At 40.5% G+C, this 25,029-nt stretch overlaps 1 protein-coding gene across 1 annotated transcript in view; it reads right to left on the bottom strand.

Annotated features, from left to right (window-relative positions):
- rnf19a (ring finger protein 19A, RBR E3 ubiquitin protein ligase) overlaps positions 1–25,029 on the bottom strand; it is a 38,978-nt gene that overhangs the window by 2,125 nt on the left and 11,824 nt on the right. The window contains exons 2-9 of the mRNA XM_042489826.1: positions 15,153–16,145; positions 8,061–8,269; positions 7,133–7,277; positions 6,227–6,389; positions 2,755–2,869; positions 2,251–2,412; positions 450–663; positions 201–344 (exon numbers count right to left, since the gene is read on the bottom strand). Coding sequence (XP_042345760.1) covers positions 201–344; positions 450–663; positions 2,251–2,412; positions 2,755–2,869; positions 6,227–6,389; positions 7,133–7,277; positions 8,061–8,269; positions 15,153–15,862 — 1,862 coding nt within the window. The 5' untranslated portion in view covers positions 15,863–16,145. The remainder of the gene's footprint in view (positions 1–200; positions 345–449; positions 664–2,250; positions 2,413–2,754; positions 2,870–6,226; positions 6,390–7,132; positions 7,278–8,060; positions 8,270–15,152; positions 16,146–25,029) is intronic.

The raw sequence follows: 25,029 nt of genomic DNA, 5'->3' as shown, positions 1-25,029 counted from the left end.
GATCAGATCAGTGCTGCTGTTAGAGTGATATTAACACAGTGTTTGCCTTATGTGATCACAGGTGTGCACTTACTAGATATTTTACTGCAATCTGTTTGTTAATACAGATTTCTGGAAGGACACAAACTACAAAGAAGCACACAGATGCTGCCAATGAACAGTCTGTTCCCTCATGCCAAAAAAAAATAAACGATGCTCACCTGTCGAGGGGCATGTAGGCGTTAAGAATGGATCCAGCCATTGCTTTGGTGCTAGCGTTGTCGCTGATTGTGCCCAGGCTGACGGTGCCAGACTCGCCGCTCAGGCTGCAGCGCTCCTTCTGCACATCAGCCTGCACCTCCAGCCTGACAACATGTGAAGGGGTGGATTTAGACAATGCAGGAAAGCAACAGCAAGTCCAAAGTCTCATGAACATTTAAAACCCATAGCATGTGTTGCTGTTTCAGTACCTGTTTAGGTAATTGACCATGGCGCTGCCAGAGAGGCTGCCGGTGATGCTGGCTCCAGCCAGGGCCATAGTGGACGCTGTCTCACTCAGGTTGTCCCTGATAGCCCCCAGACGGTCCATGTGGCTGCCGCTGGCACTCAGGCTGCCTGTCAGGCCCCCAACACTGCCTTCACCTATACTGGGGTTGTTCCTGGTGTCTGCCACTGATGTGGTATCTGCACAGAAGCGCAAACATGAAGTAACATTTTGAAATATGAGAATAAAGGATACAATAATGATCATCAATCTCCATTAATTTAAGTTAGGAACAAAAGATAGTGCTGTGTTTAGTTAAGGGCAAAAATGAACGAATAAATCTTTTTTGAACAACTGTTTTTAATGTCTAGTATGTGCTGGGTCACCTGTTCTCATGCCACCTGCTACCGTGAGAGAAAGACAAGTAATTAAATCTGACTCTGGTCAAAACCTGATCAGTGGTGAAAGATCACTGAAGATCAGTGGTGCATTCACATGCTTCTCGGATAGCCATTATCCCGACTGCGGTGTATTCATATGCTCTAAGTTGTAATGTGAAAACAACATGGATGCTACAAAGAGGATATGTTGTAATTTATTGTTCAGTGTTTAAACAACAGGTTCGTAAAGACAAACAAAGGGAACGGATCAGGTGAGCCATGAAATAAGATAGGAAACTCATCTTTCAGATTATTCTGACACCATTTGAATGCACCCCAAGTCTGCTACATCCTCCTCAAGGATGACAGATTGTTTGTCAGTGACATGTCTGTAAAATATTGAGCTCACATAGCCTCACTTCATACAAGTAAGATGGTGAATTGCAAAAACTAAATATTCTATCTTTATGAATATAAATGTATGCATGATGCTGGTAATGCATTGAAAGAAGTTTTGTGGGATTGGCAGCACTAACAGTCAGACGTGCACATGCTATAACTGAGTGTCACAGACAAACTGGTTTTGCAAAAAATATCAACTCGAAGGAACAGATGCTGTTAAAAGAATCAGTCTGCCCATCACCAGCTATGTCTAAAAAGTTTTCTGATGAAATTTAAATGTGAAAAATTGTGGGAAGTGCATTTTTCTAAAAAGCTGAGAGCTTTTGATCTACCAGAGGAGCCAAAGAGACAACCTTTTTCTGTTAACCCTCTACAGCCAGAGCCAACTGGCTTGATTTCTTTCAAAAACACGGTAAGAAGGCAATGAGGAACTTAAGAAAAATTGACCCAAAATTCGGCAAAAAAAACTTGCAAAAAAGTTACCTGAAAAATAGCAAGCCAAAAAACCACACATGCACACACACACACATGCACACGCACACGCACGCACACAAGGAAATGACTGTAAAAAATGCTTAAATGAAATTAATAATACATATGTAATCATGATAATTATAAATATTTTTTCACGAATTTTTGCCCCTAGCTTTTACATATTAAATACTGGTATTTTTGTAAATCTGCTATATCTTGGAATTTGTGAAACATTTCTTTCACAGTTGCTTATTGCCTTTTTTTCCCTCATGTTTCCCTCATATATATACTGTATTTAAAGGCAGCACAAAGAAAGTGATGTCTATCCAGGTTTCAAAGGGTTAAAGTAAAAGAGAAAAGGAGCACTAAAAATCTGCGAGACCAGCAGCAGATTTCATTTTTTCAAACTGGGACTCAGTTGTGTATCTGTCAGCAAATGTAGTTGTTTTGCTGACATGAGCATAAACACACAAAGTCACTTTTGGGTGTCAGTGTGTGTGTTTGTGTGTGTGTGGGGGCACTGAAGCTTACCGGTGGCAGCTGCCCCGCTGCCAACATTCATGTCATTCTCGTCGTCAAACTCTATGCGAACTCCTTTGCCATTCCCAGCTGAGACACCACAACCTCCGCTCCGGCACAGCGAGATGGGCACCACACCGTAGACGTAAGCCAGCATGATTGGAACTCCAATGCCTGGGGGGTGCAAGAGACAGAGAGACAGAGACATTAGGGACATGTTAGACCAAGGCACTGAGGAAAAACAGCGAAGGTCACTGCTGCTGACACATGGAAATCAAAACAGTCTAAATATCCTTCAGCTTTTCCATCTTTATGTAATAACTCATAAAAAAATCCAACTGGCTCTGAAAACACACTTTTGCACAATATAAACTCAACATTAAACAAAAGAAATTCCCGAAGCCAGCAGAGTCAAACAAGGATACATCAATAAAAATCTTCCAGCGTGCAGAGAGCCACAGCAGAGACACAGACACAGAGACAAAGAGAGAGAGAGACATTGGAGAACAGACTGACCGACAGTGACTGCAGCCACCACTGGAGACACGATGACAGAGAGAGTCACTCCACCAGCGATCACCAGGTTCCTCTTGTGGTTGGAGATATCTTTGCCTTCATAGCGGTTATGGATCTGACAGAGAAATTACCAATACAAAGTTACTGCTGATTCACCATTGTTTGGTTTTGTAGAAGGCTCATACTTTTTGTATAAGATTAATAATATGTAATAATAACATAAACTTAATTTGTATAGCACCTTTCATACAAGAAATGCAGCCCACTGTGCTTAACATCAAAGAAATTACATGCACCAAGTGCTACACATGAAAAAACATAGAGGACATAAAGACATAATAAAACCTGCATGTAAAAAGAACATACACAGAAAACATCTTCACATGGAAACCCCAAAAAAACCCAATTGAAAATACTAGTAAAAAATAAGATAAAAAATAATGCTAAAATAAAATGCACAGACTGCACAACATAAGATGGAAATAAAACCCACTGACATAACACTAATGAAAAATAATACTAAAAATAGTGTATAATCAGCATAAATTATGGAAAATTCAACATTTTAAAGAGGTGCAGCAATGCGGGAGTGCGAAGCAAAATACAATGTTAATGTTGTTGAGCTACTATTGGACTGAGAAAAAGCCTGCTACCCCAAACAACCCACAGCCAGCTATCCTACAATTTTATTCCTTTCACATTTTATTTTACGTTTCCATGCACACTTCACGTTTGAGTGTGATCGTAGCCTTGAACAAATAAAGAGCCTACTGGGAGTCATTCTGGTAACAACATAAATACCTTCACAGATGCTAGCCACAGAGCCAGAGTGGAAACAAAATCTTCAGTTTAAAACACAACTATTGCTACATTTATGTCTAGCATTCATACTACTCATTCTGGAACACAGAAAAGCTTTTTTAAGTTTGAAAATTTCAGTGTTTGTTTTAGTTTTAGAGGGGCGGAAGCAGAGACTTATCAGTCATGACGCATCGAGCCAAAACATTATAGGAAGGCCTATGATATTTTGTGATTTCATCCTTCTTGTGTGGGTACTCCTTTCACATTGCCATGGCTTCCTCTGATAACAGATAATGCTACCGCTCTGCTGTGTCGCCATATTTGCTTTGCAACGACTCCCAATCTGTTTTCCTCAGCCACGACTGCCTTAAGACTCAGGTGCTTCATTCCATATCAGATCTACGTCATCATCGGTCCAAGAAAAGAAATATATGGCCTTACTTTTCACTTTTTTATTGTATTTTTTTTTTATACTTTATTTTTAAGTGCAAAGATTCAGGTTTTTATAGAAACATAACAAACATACAGGCAAAACGAACCAGAACTTTCAGGTCACTAAGGGGAATGTCTCAGGAAAATAAAAAGATGAATATACACACAACAGTACTGCATCATGTAGTATATAGGGCCACAGAAATTCATAGATAAGTAATTGGGGGGGGGGGGGGGGGGGGGGGGGGGGGGGGGGGGGGGGGGGGGGGGAGGGGGGTGGGGGGGGGGGGGGGGGGGGTTTATTGTATTTTATGTAAATACGCAACCAAACCCTGCTTAGACAATGCGCTTCTTTTTTGAATTGGCATGCGCATTTCTGGTGTCTGCGAATAATCATGTGATATGTGTTTTTTAGGCATGTAAGTATGGACGGAGATAATTTCTGAAACAGTGCTCAAACTTTCATGTGTACTGAGATTTTTTTTTTCATTTTAAAATGTTGTTTTTAAATGAAAATATTGTAATGGACTTTGTTTAAAACCATTTTCATGTCAGCTAGCTGCGACAGTGAGCTGTGGGAGTTAGCACACCTGTAATTGGCTGGGAGCTAAGGGAGGGATGTGTTGTTATCCTTAGGAGGAGTTAGTCTCAGATCTGAAAAGCTAAGTGAGTGGCTGATGCAGAGTTAGAAGTGGTAGGCTACTGTTTTGTGTTGGCATTGGTTACGGCCTAAAGTAACCTGTGTTCAGGGCGAAATAAAGAAGCAACAAGGAAACTGACTAATGTCTCACTGCCTGCTCAAAGAGGGACGTTACGATGTATTAGTGTAGATGTAGCCTACAGAGAGGCTACAGAATGCCAGTAGTAATCAGCCACTATACAACAGCTGGCTAGACTTTGAGATCAGAGCATTTAAAAGACAACTGAAATTACATGTAAACATGTCTGCCAGCAACACTTAAACATTTTAAATGAGTTAAATCAGATCAACAGAACACTAAAAGAATATGTAATTAGGAATTTAAGGAAAATATCAGCCCTGGCTCAGACCTATGGTAGCTTATTGTTGAAGTCTGTGAAAACAGATACATATGTTAAGAAAACTTATACAAGACTGGAAACTGCAACACTGGACATAAATTAACCCATAAACAGCACTGCAATAATGACATATATATTTGACTTGTATTTACAGGTTTAAATTTAAACTGAATGTTGAAAAACTCTTGCCAATAAAACTTTTAGTGAAAAAAAAAGTATAATTGCTTTGTTTGATGGTTGGCATTTCTGATCCAAAAAACACACATATCACACAGAAGAAATTGTAAATATGCCTTTGCACATACTCCCCACAAAAGACTGCCTGTTACTTTTATCCTAACACTCCTGCTTTTGGTCAACGGGGACAAAGTACAGCTAATATGACACGTGACTGTGCTCCGAGTAAATAGCCATGGCTTTGTGTGGTGATTCACCAAGATACAGATTTAAAATCACGACTGAACGGCTACATTCATCCAGCGCATGTGGAATGCAGGTGATTCATGCTCAGATGTTTCACGTGTCATGTGATCGCTGCTGAATGTGGTCTGGTTTTGTCGGGGAAGAAAAAAGTTTGTTGGCTCTGGCTTCTTTTCTTGGCAGGCTCAGGAGGGGATTTCTGGGGAGTCTGAATGCTTTCGTTTTATTGTAATGTCAAATTCTTACTGAACAGACCAATGAGTGATACCATACAGCACAAGCATATGTACACAGAAACAGAAAGCACACACAGGGCGGGTTACTGATGGATGACCTCAGCTGGCTTCAGATAAGTTAAGAGCCTGAGAAAAGACATGACAGTTTGTGTGCAAGTTTTACAATATAACTAAGTCGTTACTGATTGATGCAGTGCTTGTCTCTGGTCACGCAGTGTGATTATTTCCACCACTGATTAACTGTGATATGCATCGTTACGTAACACTGACTGTTTACAACTGAAACTGCAGTACTGCAGAGTTATGCCTTGTGGGAAAGCAGAGCAAATGTTAAAATCTATGTATCTAAATCCAACACTCAGAATCAAGACTTCATAATAATCCATATAGCGTAATACAATCAAGTGATGGAACAGTAAATCTCAGCAGTGACAGATCCAAATGAGTCAATGTTCTGCCTCATCCAGGTACTGAAAACTACAAGCAGGAAAACTTGGCTTTTGTTCAGATTACTGTGCATGAATTTGTCTCCCGGGCCTTACCTTCCTTCCCACATACACAGGGATGCCAATAATCATGGCGGGGATAGCTATGCCAGCGATGAGTGCGATGCCGACTGGGGCGCCAACAAGTGTTCCCAGTTGCCAGAGAATCTTCTTCTTCCTGCTCCATGGCTTCTTTCCCCAAAAAGTACAGCCTGACGGACTGAGAGAGGGAGAGGGGGAAGGTTAAGAAGATTGAGAAAAGCAACATTTATACAAGCAATACTATAATAGGTCTTTAGCTTTTTCATCCCTTGTTGCACAAACTGAGGGAACAAAGTTTCCCCCAGTGGAGACGAAGGTCTTAAGTGTGCTGGCGAACTTCATGGCTGTTCCAAAATACTTTATTTTAATTTAGCCAGACGGGTCAGACACTTAAAGAGGTGGAACAACAGAAACTTGCTGGACAGGTTCCCAATCTCAGCCACTACAGACGCAACAAAACCACCAAATCAAAACCACCACAAGTTTGAACATCCTCCCTACAAGTTGTGCACTCCCACCAATAAAATATTATTATTATTATTATTATTATTATTATTATTATTATTATTATTTTATTTTATTTTTTTGACATATGGGGGCATGCCGACTGCCATCTACTTCACACCTGTTATGGATAAGCACCCCATACAACCCCACTCTGAACTATCCCCTTAACAGGTCTTAAGAAAAAAGGAGATAAAATACTACAAAAAAAAGATTTAAGATTGTTAATAATAATAATAATATATGGGGGCATGCCGACTGCCATCTACTTCACACCTGTTATGGATAAGCACCCCATACAACCCCACTCTGAACTATCCCTTTAACATGTCTTAAGATACTTACGTCCACTGCAAAAACATACCCAAACTGGGTCTGTGTGTATCACGATCTGTGTGCATTTATTTTCAAACTGACCTCAGGTAGTGCAGGTCTGAGATCTCCTTCATGCAGAGCCAGCAGAACTCGCAGCCGCAGACGGCGCAGGTCATGTGGTTACAGCTGCCGTCATTCATCTTGATGATGTAAGCAGCACAGCGTGGACATGGCTTTATGTCGTCAGCTGAAAGAGGATGGAAAGACAAAATGACTTTATTGTGTGTATTGTTGTTGGATTTGACTTGTTAGATTTCTAATAACAAACTAGTTGTGCTCAGTCAGAAATAAAACTTTAGCATGGTGAGAATGAACATTTCCTCCAAACAATTTGTCACCAGCAATTCTAATTATTACAGTAATTAAATCAAAGGAACAAACACATATCACATTACACTGCATTATGAGTTATGCGGTGTTCCTGCAGCTTAAGGCAGGTTAGATTTAAGACTTAAGGCTTTTTTGATTTCAATGAGAATTAAGTTTAAGACCTGGGGGAAATACCTGGTATTTCTGGCCTGTTTTCTGGATGATTTTGTGTTTCTCAGTCTGCATGTGAGATTTCACAGCTTGGATTCCCATCATGACAGGTTTAAGAAAAGGAATTAACTGCATTGTTTAGCAACAAAAAAAAAAATTAAAAATAATGTTGCCAATTATTTTTGAGATTTTACAATGCAACATGAATTCATAAAATCCTACTTCCCATGTCTGAGCATTTGTGAAAGACTTGTGAAAGATTCAATTAATTAAGGCCTTATTTTTAGATTAATGAATTCAGTGCCTTTTAATACTTTTTAAGGATCCGTGGTTATTCTGCCAACAATTTCCACAGCCTCCAATCTAGAGAAGCCTCCCATTAAGAAAAAGAACTATCATTCCACTTGTGGTAATGTACTGAATATAATCTAAGCTGATGATTTGACAGATATGCATGGGATGAATACAGAAAAAGGAAAGAGCTGCCGACCTGCAGCTCCGCTCTCTTGGCTGTAGCTGAGGGAGGACGAGCGGACCGTCCGGAGGCGGAGGCTCTGGGCTCTCTGCTGTCGTGCTGCATCACAGGTCTGGTTGGGATGCCACAGCTGCTTACAGTGGTAACAGAACTCTGTGCCGCAGCCCTCTCTGCCACACGTGATCTTAGGACAGCTGGCACACCCGAAAGCGATCACAGCATATCTGGCAAAAGTCAAAACATGACATATCAGACAAAAGTTAAGAAACCATGATAACAACACAGAAGGAGTTCCTACGTGCAGTCTAAATGCACCAAGGTCAGAGAGAAAACAGAGATCGGTGTCTACAGGTAAAAATGAAACAATGGTGAATAAAAGTAGCAAAAACACTCATTATAAGCAAATTATGCTTTAAGTAAGTGTGTTACATATAAAATATAGATGAAGAACAATAAAATAAGCTAACATTCGAGAAAAGGTGATAAAGAACTTTTTTTTAACACTTGTAGTGAGGCACCTGGGGCCTATGTAAGCATCTGGAAACACCAACTTAATCCATCTTCCCATATTAATGAGCTTCTAAACCTGCATACAGGACAACCACTTTGTCACCCTCTTTTCATCAGCATTGTAATCCAGGCTGCAGAGTCCTCCTGACATGAGTAATGATGCTTTGTCTGTACTCAATCACCGTGTTGACCGTATGTGTCATCAGGTAAATGCCACAGTAGAATGTGTTGTAATAGATGTTGATTTATGACCCTGTAAAAATATCCCGTGGCCGACTTTTGGTTCCCAATCCACTGGTGCTGTGGAAAACCTTAATTGATAATGACAGAGTGACAAGTGGGCACACTTTAAATAAATTCTCTTCTCACTTAAGCAACACCTTCTTCTGGAAAACAAATCCTTCTTGTGTCGTGGATGCTCTCTGCTCCCGCTGCCACTAATCTCACAAGAAATAATTTGATTTACAAAATACAAATTTGGAATCCACAAAGGGAGAAAATGGCAGCAGTACGACTTTGCACAGAGCAGTGAGCAGTGAGACTGTTGTCCAGACCACCAGCTTGTAAATGTTTTTGTGTACTTTAATCAGTTCTATTGTGTAAATGTTAGTTTTTAACATTTTTGTTACTAAATTTTTGCCATATTTGCCCAAACTGTCACTATATCAACATAGTATTACAAGAGTCTGTGGAGAAAAAAAAATCATGTGTCTCTTCCCTCTATTGTTGCTTCTAATGACATTTACAGGAATCCACTGTGGGTGTTGGAAAACAACAAATCAGAGCTGAGGAATCTAACGCAGCTGTCAATCATGTCAATTACTGCTCATGAACTGCAGTCAAACTGTCAAACTATGCAACTCTAATCAAATATAAATCAAGATTCTGTCACTGCATTGCCTTTTTCTTGCCTGAAATGTTTTCAGAAACACATTTGAGTGTACTGGGCAGCTTTAAAATTACAACGTTTGTGTCCCAGTAGCCACATTGAAAACAGTCAAGAAAAAATTAAGCACCGCCCACCAGCTGGAGCAAACTTTCTCATTTTACAGCTAAACAGTTCACTAAAATATGTTTCTACCCCCATTACATGGCCAATGGATTAAAAGATGTGATGCAGAACATTAAGGTGGAAAAAATAAGATGCACCCTCAATGGCTCCATCTAGAGATTTTACAAGAGCTGGAACCCATTGATAAAGTATGTGAATAATCTACGTGGCCTGGAAACTTTGAATTCATACCTCCACAAATGGTTGGTCGTATATGTGCTAAAATGCACTGCAATGCACTTGTTTTGTTGTTTTCTATTTTGTGACTTTTTTCTTTTTTCTCTTTTTTCTTCCATGTCTCCTTATATTTCTGTTCATATGTGCCCTTTTAGATCTTTCTTTTAGATGTTAATGTCTTGTCTGATTTACTGAAAAATCTCTATAAATAAATTGTTAAAAAATGCTACATAAGAGACTCGACTTTGACTGTTGTGTTTCGTTCACATGCCCTGGATTCTTGCAAAAGCCATAAGAAGCCCTGAGAGGAAGCAGAGGAGTATGATATTTTCTCACAGATCATCTGTCTTGTGTACTACTGTGGGGATGAAGTAACAGATTCAGAAAAATAACAAAAAATTTAAAAAAAAGCTACCAAGTGTAGCTTTAACCAGACTCTGGAGCAGAATCTACTGCTGTTTTCAGTCTGCCTGACTCCTCCACTAGCTGTTTCTTCCATAACTGAAAATGTAATTACATGACAAAGCACGTCATCTCTGACAGAGTGAGGGCTGAGGTGATTTGATGCACAATGCTTTCAGTCGGAGTGCTGACAAAGAGATGATGTTCAAAAATAAAGAGGAGTCAATGTGTTCAAAGATGACAGCTGCAAAATATGCCGAGCCGAGGTTCCTGAGGGAAACCCCAGAGTGTGTGACGTAGTTGTAGCAGAAGCCTCCCAGCCCCTCTGTGACTGACCCGAGATTAAGTTTCAATCACGAAGCCACGGAGAGCCTGGGAGACTTCCTCCGCTGTGGATCATTTTACTTTACTGAGGACTGAGTCTAGAATGTAGACAGACAGTGAGGAATGGCAGACACATGTCAATCTTATTTAAAATCATTATCGGTTAACCACCAGCACTAAACATTACGCTGACTAGAAACTGAAGAGGTATGGTAAGATATTAGGGAGACAGAAGACCACAGTAATAGTGTCCTGTTTCAATAACAGGACAACATTACGTATCCTTCCAACCAGAGAGCCTGGGAAAGTAAGAACTTACACATGTTTATATCTCACTACAGCAGTAACAGTACACCGATAAGACAATAAACAATTATATGACCAGTGATAATACTGTACCTAGTATATAATATCAGACTAATGTCAGAAAATGTTCTTTTTTAATATTTCGCCCTGGCCCTGGAGTCACTTGGCCGGCTGGATGGGTGGGCTCAGTCGCAGAACCTGCACCTGATTATGCGGGCCAAATTACAGAAAGGCTGAAGCTATTGTTTCCAGGAGGAGGCCGTTGGTTCAGATGTGCCTTCTGTGCATATCCCAAAGTTGTCTGCGTTATTGCACATAAATAATGTAATAAATTGTGTAATAAACTGCACTGTTGGCCAAAGAGATGCAGGAAAGGGGAACAAGCAAGAGGACAGGACAGAGAAAAAAAAAGCTACACAGAAAATTAAAATAAATAAATAAATAAAAGGGACATTGTTCAAGACAGATGGCACCCCTGAGTGATAAAAATCTAGTTTCCTTGCACAAGAGATACACCTTTGCTCTCAGACAAACGTGAACACAATAAAGGAAAGGTCTGGTCTGAGAAAAATCACCAAATGCTTAATTTTAAGAACTAGTGCCAACCAAGATTGGCTGAACATTTGTGCAATGTTACACGTACAGTGTCTGTGTAAGGAAATAGCTGTTCAGTGATCTGTATAAAAACTGAGAATGTGCTAATAAACTTTCACTTTGCTCATATTTGGCATGGTCACTCTGTGGTCTTTTGCTTGTAATGACAGATATAGAAGAATAAGATGAGCTCTGTCTCCCTGACTCAGTACATTTACATGCACAGTTAAGTCGAGCTACGGTTACAGCTCGATTGGGCCATTTAAATGGACTTCTGTCCTTGTCCTAGCATACAAGCACCCGGGGAGAATCAAATTATTGATTTAAGTATGTCCAACTCCACTACAGTAGGTAGCAATATGCATATGCAATATGCAATACATTTTTAGTTGGGCTAACATGTTTACATGTATTTTAAAAGTCCAGTTTTGGTCGCACTAAAACAAGACTTCCATTTTTTCTAACATTATATAAATGTACTAAATGCTGTAACCATCAATTCAACACACTGAATTGGCAATATGACCACTAATAACAGTTAATTGGTGGACACACTGCAAAAACTGCAGTTGATTGTCAGCCACAGCGTTTCACAAAGTTCAAACGCCGTCTGACGTCAAACTCTTGGCTTAGTGTCAGGGTCCTTGAGACTGAGAAGACTGTTAACTGAAGACATCAGAACAGAGGATGGAGAAAAAGATACCGTGGCAGGGGTAGAGAAGGCCGATAAAACACGTCATGCCTCTGGGATTTTACCCTTAAAATATATTTGCTGCTATTCTGGTCAAGGTTACAAAACAGGACATCCCACAAAACAAAACAAAACAAAGCATCCAGTTGTACATCCAAGTATTCAAGGTTACTATGGCCTCAGTAAGAGGTACAAACAGTACTTTAAGAAAGGTTGATGGGATGAGAGGGGGGTTTTATAGCCACCTGACCTCAAACAATTCCTGGAAGAAAGGGAAATGGCTGTGCAACAGAGAAAGCAAAGAGAGGGAGAGTTTTTTAACCCCTTGAAACCTGGATCAACATCACTTCTCTTGTGCTGCATTCAGGTGCCTTTCATAATATTTAAACATTTGAACTATGGGTAAATTGGCTTGATTTCTTTCAAAATCGTGGGCAAAAAGGCAAGAAATTTTGCAAAGACTGCAAAAACAAGGTAGTAGATACAGAGATTTATTTTTTAAAAAAACCAAAAACAAAATTTCCAGAGAACCATATTTCTAATAATATTATCAATTTAAAATTATTTTACAGAATAACTATAATGTTAAGCTTTTGATGCGTTTTTCAGGTTATTTCCCTGTTTGTTTATTTTTGTTTCTTATAACTCCTATCTGTTTCCTTTTTGTTTGTTTGTTTGTTTTTGCTTTTGTTTTATTTTTTGTGCCAATTTTCAAGTATCTCAATGTTCTTACTCATTTCTTGCTCTGGTTCATTTATTCTTAAGTTGCTCATTGCCTTCTTACCTTGTTTTTGCAAGAAATCAGATGGTTGGCCCAGGTTTTAAAGGGTTGAACATGAACAAGTGATAATGTCAAGCTCTGTGACAAGAAAAAAGTTTTGGTGGACACATAAGGTAGAGTGCACCCAGTGCAATGTGGCAATTAGTTAATCTAGAGATAATCACCCCCACTGACCAATCGACTGGTTGAAGAGTAGGTAGAATTTAAGTTGACCAAGATTTTCTTTGAGCCCTATACAGCCCTAATAATCATAAATATACTGTATGCAGCCCCTATCACAGTCAGACTGACAAAGAAACAACAGCTCAGTCAATTTTCAATAAACATGACATCTGGACTCCTCTCTACATTAATGAGTTATGAGGAGCCAGCAGTTAAGGCACTTTAGACAAACGCCAACTCAACTCCTTATAAATGAGGTGCTGATTTGATTTGTCAGTGAGCTGAAGTCACCATTTGACCCTGCAGGGCCTCTACAAAGTCACACTGCAGTGACAGTGTGGGGGACTGGGTGGATGCACGCCAACAAGCCATCAGTCAGGAAGGAGATTAGACAGCAAAACAGCCCAGCACCACAGAATTTCTGTTAAGACCCAGACACACCAAACCAGCATCAAATAACTTGTGGAGAAAAAGGCCAAATGTTGCAATGCCTCATGTCATCTGTGTCGCAGCCAAAAGGTTGCACTTGACCATATCGCAAAGATTACATAATGAGTCAACTAGCATGTACGTTCTGCACCTGTGTGAGAGGAAATGAAAAACTCTCCATAGCAACAGGTGGCAATAGTCTGTGTCCGTAATTCAAACGGAAAAACTGGAAGATCATCAGCACCGATTCAAGACTATTTAGCCAGTCAGCCCATTAATAACAAAACCCAATGTTGAAAAAAAGAAATTTTCCGTGCACTAGCATGCTGAATCAACCTCAAAACAGCTGACAAGGGTTTTGACCAGTGTCAACCGTGCGGGACACACCTCAAAAACTTGGGCGACTGACGCTCACCAACATGCCAGTACCTTTGCTCAAACCATGTCCATCTTCATTGTGATCTTAACTACACACCTGTAAAGTTTCGTGACTGCATCTTGCATGGTTGTGATGCTATCTCGTTGGCAAAATATGTCCACAGAAAGAAAAGGAAACAAGAAGAAAAGCAGACAATGACAGACATGTGGCACAAAGGTGACTGATGGAAGAGAGATAGACAGGCTGAGAGGGTGAGACAAAGGTTAGGGTTAGGGTCAAAGAGGAGAGAGAAATTTGGTTAAAATATGGAATTCTGTTTTCTAGTCCTCCTTCCCAGTCTGCCCATTCTGTGCATCTTCTTCTCCTCTGCCATCTCCTTTTGCTGTGAAAAAATGGTTTTAAAAAATTGGTTTCTTACTAAATATATCCCTGAGAATCGCAATTTTAAGTAGCACAAAGGCAACAAGAACTGTTCTCTTTCATCAATATGTGACAGTTCCTCAAGATCAAATCATCTCCGCCACGAAAATGATATTTTTCCAGCTGGAGCGTTCATTAGAGGAGCTATTGGAATATACCATTTGGTTATGCATTGCACCGCACTCTCAGAGCAGGGTGTGCTCTGGGAGACAGAGCAGCAAAATGTCAGTTGCAGTTGCAGTGAAACTTAGCTGTTAACTGTGCCGGGTCTAAAAGTTTGCATCCCCCAGCTCTGTAGCAGCTGCTACTCTCATCCATAGATCTAATCTGATCAGCTATGACCCAATCAACAGATAAATTATTCACCCTGCAACTCAAACTCCATAAAGTGCTGCTGAGGAAAAAAAAGAACTCATGAAGAGTTCAGCTGGCACTGTGTTCACAGACCTGGGAAAATGTCGCAATTTAGTGAGGGGACACAGAGTGACAGTTGCTAGACAAGGTCTCTCTCTCTCTCTCTCTCTCTCTCTGTCTCTTTTAACTCTGTTCTGTCACTGACTGATTCTTTAGCTGTTGTGCTGTATTGTATGTTTTCATTTTCTCTTCCAGTGACACTTTACTTCACCTTATAGTACAAGCAAATACAGTTTCCTTGGAAAACGCGTACCCCACTCTATCATCCACACCACATTTCACTTCCTACACAGGTCATCCCGTGCTACCCTGCACATACAGGCACATATCTGCAGGAAAACACATTCTAGAGAAAAACATTACATGCTGTTTTCATGGCTTTATATGACAGGATCAGTGCGAGCTGCATCAGAGTGTAAGTCATTGTGGCTGTGTTCATGTGTTGTTCATTTAAATTCACTTCTTACCCACAGTCCGGCGCAGGGCACCAGCGGCAGTCAGGGTCAGCCACGAGCCACCTCCTCAACATGAATTCCTCGTATTTCTCCATGAGTGCCCGGTCACCCAGGATCATGCGGATGTCGTGCGGGTTGAAGCGCTCTGAGCACTCGGGGCAGCTGATGTTGACACGCGACTCTGAGATCTCAATGCGCAGGTACTGGCGTAGGCAATCGATACAGGAACGGTGGTGACAGGTCATGATGTCAGGGAAGCTCTCCCTGGAGTGGCGCAGAAGGCACAGCGGGCACTCCAGTAGCTCTCCTCCCACCCCACCCCCCACCTTAGAGGAGGAGGAGGAGGTGGTAGAGGAGGAAGGCCCTGAGGCAGATGAGGTGGAGGCAGCAGCAGCAGAGGCAGCTCCGGTCCCAGCCACGGAGAAGAAGGCAGTGTTCTTGTCATTACACATCTCAGAGTGGATGCTCTCGATGCTGGCGATGCCATCCACTCCTCCGAGCCCTCCAGGTCCAGGGTGTTGGAGCTCCCGGGACCGCTGGCGCCCTGATTTGGACTCCCGACCTCTTCGGCGAAAAAGAGAGGCCAAGGAGAGGCGCCTCTTTTTAGGGGCCTTCTTCACAGAGGGCAGGGAGATGGAGGAAGCAGTGGACTGAAGGTCCCGGTCGGAGCCCATCACCCCACCACTGCCACCACCTAACTGCTGGTGCTTCTGCAGGCTCATCTCTACAGAGGGAGGGGAGGGGTGTGCCAGCGGGGAGCCCTGGCTGGGTAGCCTGTCCCGCACATGAGCAGGGAGGTCTGGGAGTGGGATGGGGCTGGGAGAAGGGGTAAGGTGGTGGATGGGGGAGGGGGAGGGTGGTCCAGGATGGGGGGACAGGGCTCCAGAGGGCCCCTCTGTGTTTAAGACATGGTGGCTTCTCCTGATCAACCTCGTGGTCACATCTAACAGCCGGATTTTGGCGGAGGGGTGGGGGTCACCTACTGCGAAACTGATGCAACAGAACCTGCAGAGAGCAAAGGACGAAAATAGAAGGAAAGGCAAGAGAGGAAAAAAGAGCAGTGGGAGAGACAAGAGGAAAGGAGAGATTTCATTATGTTAATATTTAATTCTAGTAACTACTCAGTCACAGAGAGAATGCAGCGGAACAGAAAGTAATTTTTCATTCTCTCACATCCTTACAAACTCAAAGCAATAAATCACAGTGTAAAAACTAAAAAACACAAAATCAATATTTTTGGACAGCAGCAGCTTTAGAATTTTATTTCATCAAACCTACGCCATAAATCAAATCACATTCTGCAGTTCTAAAGGAGGAGGAACATTTTTCATATTCCTTTCTGCATAGCTTCCACAGCCACAGTGAACTCATTTGATTTCTTACAAAATTTGAAAGCATTTTTTTAAAATAAATTTGAAAGTATCATTGTTTACATTCATGTTTACAAGGCTGCAGTTTTCTTCTCCCCTGCCTTTGCTGGCACAGTGCTTCCTTTCTTTTTAGGTAACCACCACAAACTGTCAGTCAGAGGAAAAGCATGGAACTTCTGGCAGGACTGCATTGTGGCTCACACACGTACATGTTGCAACTACATGCACAAAGTACAAGCAGGGACAGCCTTTAAGAAATATTGCTCCACAGCAAACTACTAGTAGTGTCCCAGCATATCCATTATGCTGGAGGACAGTGCGATTCATAAAGGGTCCACAACTACCTTAGTCGAGATAATGTTGGTTTCAATCCGATTCTCGGTATCACAATAAAGTGAAACCACAGGTCTAGTTTGTAATCATCACCAGCCAGTGGTGGATGAAGTACCTAAAAGCCAAACTTGAGCAAAAGTACAGATATCTTACCAGAAAATGCCTTTGGTAGAACTTAAAAGTCACCGGTTAGAATATTACTTCAGTTAAAGTCTTGGAGAATCTAGAATTTACTTTACTTAAGTATAAGAAGTAGTTTTAATCATCTTATATTTAATAAAGTATTGAAAGTAAAACAAGTAAATGCCGGGAATAAAAAAAAGGAAGCTATCAGTATTCTGAGAGTTATGAAGTCTATTTCCTCTTAATATGTACACCACCTTAAAAAGGGTGTACGTTACACTTGAAAAAAAAAAGAGGTCTTCTTTACGACCTAAAGGACTTAAAGAAAACCTTTGAGCTCTAGGGCTGACACACTGCAGTGGAGTGTTTGCAGTTACCTGTCACAAATCTTCATCTCAAGTATTGTAACAAAGTGCTATTACTTTCTCACATTACAAACTGTCACCAACATACTGTGTATAATTAATGTTCCATACTAAGGTCATGGTTCAAAAAGCCATCTCCATCCACCAATGAAGACCCTGTTAGGTGATCAGAAACGCTGAAAAATCTAGTTAGTGGACCACGAATTTAGATTATTTTGTCTAGATTTTCTTCCTGAGCTGATTTGACAAACATTTCCTCAAGATGTCCATGTGAAGGACGGCATACTCTGTGTTCAGTGACAATAGTGCTGTAAATAAAAAATAATGTGGGTGTAAAGTTAATTCTGAGCATTTTGTAAAGACTATAAAGCTCATCTTAATTGTGACTTGATAAAACCTGTCCTGAGAAATCATTGTCATACTGTCAGAAATTAATTATAGTGTAAGATCTAAACTAAATATGATGGCACTTTACTGTTGCTGCTAATTCCATGCGTAATTCCCCAGATGCGGCCTTCCAATACTCCAATGCTTATTCAATAAACACTGCAGTATTCCTATGTATTTGGTTCTTGACATTTTGCTCAGTCAGTATCACAGCTGGCAGAGTGCAGCTTTGCATAGCTGATCAGTGCGTCAGTCACAGAGCTGTGAAGTGAGGACAGAAGGTTGAAAACCTTGGACAGTAATGACGCAGAGAGACAGCACTCTGATGCGTCTGTGAGATCAACAGTGACAAGGCCTGGGCCCCGACTGTCCTCTGCTGATAATGGCAAACAGGCAGAAGTGTGAGATAATGCTCGGCTGAACAGCGCAAGGCTTTGCCTTGGTAGAACGGTTTCAGATGCAGCAGCAATTCAGACAGCAACTACTATGCAATCATATTTGCAAAGGCAGTTGCACAAGTGGATCACATTAAGTAAAACCCTAACCAGTCTAAACAAACAACATTTTTATTATGTAATTTTTTCCAGGTGACATAAGGACATTTAAGGGACATAAATAAAACTAGACAGATACAGCCTGACATGAATCAGCAGAGCAAAATGAAAAAAATCCAGAAGAATGGTCGAAAATCACAATCATTGTAAATAGAGCTCTGCAATATGTTTATATCGTATTTTCTAAACCTGCTGTTGTAAAGCTAAATAAAACAGTGAAACAGCAGAAAATTAAGTAATAATTCACAGTTAGGATCTGGTTTAATATGTTGTACTCATTAAAGAATTTGCATCTGAAATTCAGCGGAACTTCGACAGTTAGATCTGGTAAATTTCACAATTTCCTGTATGGTAAAACATTAATAATTACTTCTCCGTAATCTGCATGTCTGTGTGTGTTTGTGTGTGCAGTCACTCCACAAAATGATAGAGTCAGCACAGATGGCTTTTGAGCCAATCTGATGAGTGTTCTGTCCACTTGAGAATTTCACACATTTGAGAGGGTGAGAGAAACAAAGAGCCAAAGAGAGAGAGACAGAGGGAGACTGTTAACTTAAATAGTGCACAGCTGTAGAGGCAAAAGAAGCTGCAGCCCAAACCAATACCAGATTTTGGAGGATATGAATATTGTTATGTTTCAATAATGCTATCACTTTTTGCATCAACTGTTTAAAATGCACAAAACAAATCAAGCTGGTTACTCTACAGTTGAACAAACATTACTGACTGCTTTGTCTGCATAAAGTCAACTCACATGGAGCTATAATCAACTGAGCCGTCTGGAAAATCTATGTAATCTTGACCCATATTTGATCTGTATCATACACTGTAATTTGATGATCAGCCCTTTCTTAAATTGCTTTCCAAGAAACTGTGTTAGGCTAGTCATTACATCGCAGTATTGCTACAGATCACATGAACAGACCAGGTCCAGCTGTTGAGAAATAATAGTCTGGATTTAGAATTACAATCTGAAATAAGCAAGTAATTCAGTGTCCTGGACTGCCCACATCTTGAGATTTGCTTTGAGAAATGTGTCTTGAAGGAAGGGGGAGTATACAATGTGTACAATATCTGAGGAAGATCATCTACACACGGGCCTGAGAACAACACTGAAAACCAGTCATAGCATGACAGAAGCAAATTTCTGGAGATGGTTGACAGGGTTAAAGTAGAGGTTTGTACTAGGGCTCCTCCTTGAAAGTCGGATATTCGAATCATCAGTCGGAGACCCTCAGTCAAATGAGATGCTTTAGGTCCACCAGTCCTTTTTTTATGTACATTTGGGGACATTTCGGCCCCCAGATTTTGCTGCAAAGTAAGTGGTCTTTCACGCAGCTCTTTGGTAATGGGAGCTGTGAACATGCAAGCAGTGGCACGGAGGAGGAGGGATCTTATGTGTAGAAGTAGTTCATTTACAGCTCACAGCAACTTAATACAATACAGTATTTGGCTTCTTTTTTTTATCTAGTGTCAGCGAAAAATGTTGTTGCACATTAACAACCTGTCCTTAGCACCTCTAACTTGTTTACTTTCAAACATTGCATGGGAAATAAAACGAATCATTGAATATTCATTTTGAATGGCCAAATCTGATTTGACTGGCATAATTATGGTTTCGGTATAGCCCTAGTTTGTACCACAGTTTGCTTCAGCTCTGGCTGTACTTTGTGTGTTTCTACATCTGTGTTGTGCTTTGTATTTCTGGGAGTGGTGATGAGGGAGGTGGAGAAAGAATGTCTGTTATTTTAGGAGTGTTGCTACTGAGGTCCAGCTCACTCACTGGGTGTCCATCCCTGGATGTGTATGTATGTTGTGTTTATCTGTGTCTTTGGTTACACCTTGGCAATGAACCATGCTGTGGAAACACACACAGAGTGGTGCCAAGGGAGACACACACACACACACACACACACACACACACACATAATCTACTCACACAGGCTGGAGGGGCCTGCAGAGAAGGCTCTCTCACACATACTGTACATGTGCATACTTTATAAGCCCTAACTGCAACTGCAGTAAAACAACATCCACATTCTGTCAGTCTGCACCACTGTAGCAAAAGATCAAAAGCAGCACTGAGCACAGCACCTCTACAGCTGCAACCAAACTTCTGACTATAGCAGCGCCACACTTCTATGCTTTTCTAAAACACATGCTGCTCTTTCTTCCCACAACTTCCCCCCTGTCTCTCTTTCTCAGTCACCAACAAGAGACGGTGATCCTCCTCCCTGTATCAAGGCTCCCCTTGCTTTGAGCATGTTCAGAAAAGAGAAACTCTGATGTGGTGGGCAGGGCTGCTCTTCATGTCTCACGCACATATGGAAAGAAGCATGGGAATCACGAATGATGTCTCCATATACACACAGTAAACTCAATGTTTCAAGCATTCCTTGTGATGTTGTCACATACATTTAAACACTTGTTTTCACGTACATCGTATAATTTGGTGCTATGGTTAAAAGTTTGCACAAAGTGGCCCCTTTTACAAATACACGTTTTAACTGTTTAAAATAGGGATGGTAACAATAAATTGACAATCGAGTAATCGGTTGTAAGAATATGCAAGAAATTTATTTGATCAGTCAATAGGCTATACGGGATGCATGTGCAGGATGTTGCAGTGAGCTTTGCTAGAGATAAAAACAATTTTTGTATTGTTTCAAATAAGCAAAGTTTTTCTGTCTTAAAAAAAAAATTAATCAATTAAACACTTGTTTATTTTACTAATAATCGATTAAGGAAAGTGCTTGCAACCCAAGTTTAAAACAGTACATGTTGAGAAAAACACACATACAGAAAATATACACCAGAAGGTTTTACCCAGATGTACAAAAAGTTTTCCTCGCACATAAGAAATAAAAATCAGACCAGAGGCCATCATATCTTTCATAGAGCAAAATCTGATTCCTCTGTTTTATTTTATAACGTCCTCTATAGGACATTAACAATATTCACCAATGTACATGAAAGAGGGGAGCAACACACTGAATAAATCAGGGGTCCACCAAATAGACAAAAACAATTGACAATATTGGCTTCATGGACAGACATTTCATTTACAGGTAAGGATCGTGTAGGTCACAGCAAGTAGCCCAAAAGGCATAATCTCAGGATGCAGGGGACAGCGTTGTCTCGCCTTTAAGGCAGCATCAGAGGTAGGAACAGTACCAACACAATGTCTCTGAAAACAAGACAGCCGCCAGGACGTGATCATGGACAGGGCGCGTGTTACGATGTACTAGTGGCTGGAAAATGTCCACAAATTTGGAAAACTTCCTTCACCTCCGAGCAGAGAATGAGATCAGCCACCATAAAACAGAGAAAGTAAATTATATTATTGCCATGTTATGGTATTATTATTGTTTATAAAGCGCTGCTAACAGGTGTTTTTTGTATCACACTAGATGCAGATGCTGTTGTGTTACATGTTACGCTCATCACACTTAATTTTAATCTGTAATGCTGGTATGCTATCTAAAATCACATACTGGAGCAACATGATACTGCTGTAAAAGAGGCTAGAAACAGATACGCTGGACTGTAAAGAACAACCTTTAACAGAAAAGTCATAGTGTGTCACAGCTGTTAACATTTTTCACAAAAAAGCACTGATGTTGCAAAAACAGAAAAGAACAGAACAGCAAGAAAAATGTACAAATATCTAGTGGAAAACCCCCTTCAGCCTTTTCCGTTCATCCACAAGCAAGGCTGCAGCCAAATAGTACTGCTGTCGAGTGCATTGTACTGTGAGTGAGCTATAGGGGTACAGCGTGTAGTAAACAGAGTGTGAAAGGCTAATAGTTTTCATTCAACCGTGAAAAGACGATTGCAGGTCAAGTGCTTTATCATGACCTTGATGTCTGCCACAAGGCTACCAACGCATCTAAATCAGCCAAGAAGTGACTGTCCAGGCTTATCGCTGCTGAGCAGACAGCTCTTTGTGTGTGTGTGTGTGTGTGTGTGTGTGTGTGTGTGTGTGTGTGTCTGATGAGAGGGCTGATGATGCAGGTAGACTAGCCCAGCTGTCTCATCTAAAGGCCCTGGCCAGGTCCTACTTGCAAAATGAAACACCTATGTCAGCTCACTGGCTGCGGGCTGTGGTCAGCAGTAAAGGCTTTTCTCATGGAGTGTGCCGATTTAAGTACATCAACACAATCCAAATCTGCCTGGAACTGGGGGAGAGAGCTCAGAAACAGGCAGAAAGAGTGAAAGCAGAAAGAGGGGGAAGAGAAAAAGGAAAAGGAAAGCAAAAAAGATGTAAGAGTAAGATATAAAAAACCTATTTGGAGGGATGAATAATGATGGAGGGAGCGGGAAATGGGGAAAAGATGCCGAAGGAACAGTTAGGAATTGTTAGCTCCCACACAGCTACAGTGCACTTCCTCTTATGGATTAAGTGTCAATTTTAAAGGAGAAGCCAGCAAAAATTTAGAATAAAAAAAAAATTTAAAAAAAGAAGGTGAAGAATGGACAGAAACACAATGGAAAGAAAATAGAGTATTCTCATTAATTTAACATTCCATAAACCTCTTAAACAAGAAATTATGGTTTGTAACTCCTAGGTTTTGGCTCATTAATGAAGCTGTGAGCAAAGGACAAAATAACATACTTTTTGGGCTTTGAGCAAGTCAAGAGGGAAGGCTTGGGCTCAGTTCTCACTGTACATGTTTTGACAGATTATAGCAATGTTGATGTTGAGATCAAGGCTCTGTAATTGAAAATTTTACTTGGACCTGGACCGACACCAGGTGATAAAATGCCAATGTTCAGGGTTTAGCAGTACATAGAAGTCATGGTTTAGGAGTCATGGTTCAGTGCAAGTTTGGCAAGTTTCTTTTTATTCATTTTGAACAGACAATTGTGCAAGTGTCAAAGACCAAATCATCCTGTTTGGGAGGTAGTATTTTGTCCACTGGTATACTTTGATAAACGTTTTTAAATATAAAACATGTTTGTATTACACTGTTCAATGAACACCGAACAAACACTTTCCCAAAAGGCAATCTGTCTTGTTATAAAACCACAAGGTATCTCTTATGCTACAACACTGCTTTTTTCGTGAGCCAGTGATCAGCACATCTGGATGATGCCAACATATAGCATGGTCAGTGCTTGTCCACTCACATTCACACCCCAAAGGTGGAGTAACGCCGAACCAGACCATGAAAAAAGTAGAAAAACAATGGCTTTAAAGGTTGAAACACTTAACTCAATAACACTGTTTATCTTTAATCTAAAACGTCTTATAAACACTGAAAAGGAAAATATGAAGAAAATAATCATAACATTGTTACATTAAAAATAATATGAAAATGAACTAAAGCCCTGCAGCTAATAATCAAACCTAGCTTTTGAGGATAAACATCTGCTATTCACCCATTGCACACAGTAAAATATGCATGTGAACATGTACATACAGACAGTAGGCCTTTGCCAAGTGTGTAACACACCCTCCAGGTTTACTTCTCTCACCAACACACCTTTCAAATATCAATTCAAGGATTTTGTTTACAACTCAACATAAGACAAAGCACCCACGTTTGACAATCTGTCTTTGGCTGTTGTAAACAACTGTCCAAAACCGATTAGTGAGAACCACATGAGGTTTTATGGAGGAAAACATTTGTGCTGTGGAAAAACAGTCAAATTCTTGCTCTCATCTCAGGTCTAGGTGAGATCACAATTGCCCCATAAAAAGCCCTTTGTTAACTGTCTTAAAAAAAAAAAAGAAAAAAAGAGCTGCTTCATTGTAAACGCTACCCATATTTATAGGCGCAAGTTCTTTTTTTATTAACAGGATATTTGCCAGCATTTACCAAGTTTCCAAAACAGTCAAAAGTTGCTACCATAAAATAGTGTAGTGCGTGATAGCACTCCCATATGAATAATATGTCAACAACAGAGACACAAAACACCTCTTGTGTGCAAAAGCAACACTTTTAAATTGCTCAGCCTAGTCCCTGCACCCTTCTGACCCCATCGCAAGCTGTGTCTTTGATCTTTTTTATAATTACTATTATTTTTTAAGCTTTTTTTGCCTTTATTTGATAAGACAGGTATAGCATGAAAGGAGGAGAGAGAGAGGAAGACGTGCAGCAAAGGGCCATGGCTTGGAATCGAACCTGCAGCCACTGCAACAAGGACATGGGGCACCTGCACTACTTGGTGAGTTACAGGGCACCCAGTCAGACGCAGCCGTTAATTGTGACATTACACCCCCTTTTTAGCATAATATAACTGATTAAAACAAAATGTTTCAGGAAAATGTGTACAACTTGGTAACTTGGTAATCTCTGCAACACATAAACTGAAAAGCTGTTAGTTTGTTGTAGTTTGCAGTGGATGAATCCTCATGCCGCAGTTATAGTTTAACTTTCTGCAAAAGCTAACATCTGACTGTTGACTAGACGCTTCAAGTCCACAGTAAAAACATCAACACTTCTGTCCCAAAATTAGCCATGTCCTTCAAAATAAAAGCACCATGGTTCTGCTTTGATTTATTTAATTATAAAAATACTTAAGCTTTACTATAACAGCATTTTATTTAACTTTGACTTTATTCAACATTATAACAGTAGTTTGTGTAACTTAATTCCATGGCAGTAGCTACTGCAGTTCATTTATTAATTATGTATTTCAGTAGTTTACAGTAGTTAAGAGATTTCAAAATACTGTGATATATATCTTGTATCGCAATATAGTGTAAAAATAGTGTAATATTATTTTAAAGCCATGTCACCCAGCCCTATAT

Source organism: Plectropomus leopardus, chromosome 7 (genome assembly GCF_008729295.1).
Source record: "Plectropomus leopardus isolate mb chromosome 7, YSFRI_Pleo_2.0, whole genome shotgun sequence".
Taxonomy (NCBI): domain Eukaryota; kingdom Metazoa; phylum Chordata; class Actinopteri; order Perciformes; family Serranidae; genus Plectropomus; species Plectropomus leopardus.
Note: the sequence above shows the minus strand (reverse complement) of the source record. Positions and strands in the feature narration are given on the sequence as shown.